At 37.4% G+C, this 2,134-nt stretch overlaps 1 protein-coding gene across 1 annotated transcript in view; it reads right to left on the bottom strand.

Annotated features, from left to right (window-relative positions):
- PPP2CB (protein phosphatase 2, catalytic subunit, beta isozyme) overlaps positions 1-2,134 on the bottom strand; it is a 50,604-nt gene that overhangs the window by 30,992 nt on the left and 17,478 nt on the right. The window contains exon 3 of the mRNA XM_006834524.1: positions 2,030-2,132. Coding sequence (XP_006834587.1) covers positions 2,030-2,132 — 103 coding nt within the window. The remainder of the gene's footprint in view (positions 1-2,029; positions 2,133-2,134) is intronic.

Raw genomic sequence — 2,134 nt, forward strand, 5'->3', positions numbered from 1 at the left:
GCTTCAGTTCCCTCAGCTTGAGAAATGCTGAGGGTGTTCTTCCCTTTTAGGATATTGATGCTTATGCATCCTATTTCATTTTTGTCAATTTCCAATTTTCCTATATTCATGATGATTAATGGACGTTTATAGTTGTTTCCCTTCATTTTTGAGTTGTGTCCTATCAGCAGATGAAGATCCTAAGGACTCTATTCCATTCATGTCATATGGTCTACTTTGAGGAGGCAGCTCTTCCCTAGTAACTTTCTGAGTGCCTTCCAACCTGAGAGGGCTCATTTTCCAACACTATATCTGACAATATTCTGGTGCCCCTCTATCATGTTTCAATACTCAATAATCTAGTGCTGACACTGTTCCACTGCTACTCTTAAGGTTTTCAGTGACTAGATATTCAGAAGGAGTCCATCTTTCCTTCTTCCTGGTCTGTCTTCGTCTGGAAGCTCAGCTGGAACCTGTCCACCATGGGTAACCTTGGTGGTATTTAAAATAGCTGTGGCATAGCTTCCAGAATCACAGCAAGACACAAGCCACCACAGTATGACAAACTGACAGATGAGATGTGGTTCAAGAATGTAAAACTTACCAGGAGCCCTGGTGGGAGAGTGATTAAGTCCTTAGCTGCTCACCAAAATGACATTAGTTTGCACCCACCAACCATGCCATGGGAGAAAGTTGTGACAGTTTGCTTCTAAGATTTTAGTCTTGGAAACCTTGGGGGCAGTTCTACTCTATCCTATATGACTGCCGTAATTCAGAACTGACTTGACAACAGTGGGTTTATTATTTTACAGGGCTTCAGGAGCCTTGGTATTGTAGTGGGTTATAAGTTGGGCTGCTAATTGAAAGGTCAGCATTTCAAATCCACCAGTTGCTCCGAGGCAGAAAGATGTGGTTTTCTATTCCTGTAAAGGTTTAGAGCTACAGAAACCCTACACAGAGTCACTATATGTTACAACCAACTCAAGGGCACACACCAACCCCCATAACTGAATGTACCACAAGGTAGAATGTAAAACTGAATGAAATATGGCTGTTCTTGCTTTGTGCCCCTACTTTAAATCTTTTTATTAAACAAGGAAATTCATTTCTATTTTAAAAAAACATTATTTGTGTTTTTGGTGATGGTTTACACAGAAGTTTAGGTTCTTATTGGATACTAACAATATAAAGTTTTCACTGACAGTCTTCACAATGTATGAACAGTCTTATTACCCATTCTTGTTGTTCTATTGCTATTAATCTAATTTCCCTAACTCTTACATTCTCATCTTTGCTTTAAAGTATTTGTTGACCAAATAATTAATTTTAAAAATAAGTACAGTACTTAGGGATGATGTTATTTTGTAAGCCAGTTTGCAATTTGGCTAAATGGTGACCTTAGGGGTTAGTATTGGTTCAGGGTTTGAGCAGTATTTCAGATCAACAGTCTCAGTTCATTGGGTGTGTTTTTTGTTTTTGTTTTTTTTTTAAAAAAGGCATGTTAGAATAGGAGGAAAAAAATGTACAACAGAGCCTATGAGGATTAATCTATTATGGCCCAGCTTAAAACAGTCAGTAGTTAAACAAAAAATACACAACAAAAACAACAGTGATGTCTGGTTACCACTTCTGATCTCACAGTAGATGAGGCTGTGGTTCAGAGAGACTATTCTACTAGTCTGTAGACTAGTTTCTTTTTTGAGTCTTTGGTTTCCTTCTTTCTCTTTTGCTCTGGACGAGTAGAGAATAATAACTATCTTATACGGCCACTCACAAGCTTTTAACATCCCAGACGCTACTCACAAAACTAGAACATACAAAATAGCTTTATAAACTGTATGTCAATTGATCAAGATGTTTTATGAGACTATGGTCCTAATCCTTCCTTCTAACCCAGAAATCCAATTCCACAAGGTGTTTGATATGTCTTAAGTGTCTGTAACTATGTCTTCTATGTGTTTTACGCATGTATATGGAAATGTGTACATACAGTCAATAAATACAAATTGCCTGTTTAAATACTAAAGAAAAAAATTGTCATTAATCATACCTTTAATGCCACAAGAAGAGTCACAGTCTCCACCGAATAGTAACCTCTGTCTACATAGTCACCCATGAATAGATAGTTTGTATCTGGTGATTTTCCACCAATTCT

Source organism: Chrysochloris asiatica, unplaced genomic scaffold (assembly GCF_000296735.1).
Source record: "Chrysochloris asiatica unplaced genomic scaffold, ChrAsi1.0 scaffold00011, whole genome shotgun sequence".
In the NCBI taxonomy this organism is placed as follows: Eukaryota; Metazoa; Chordata; class Mammalia; order Afrosoricida; family Chrysochloridae; genus Chrysochloris; species Chrysochloris asiatica.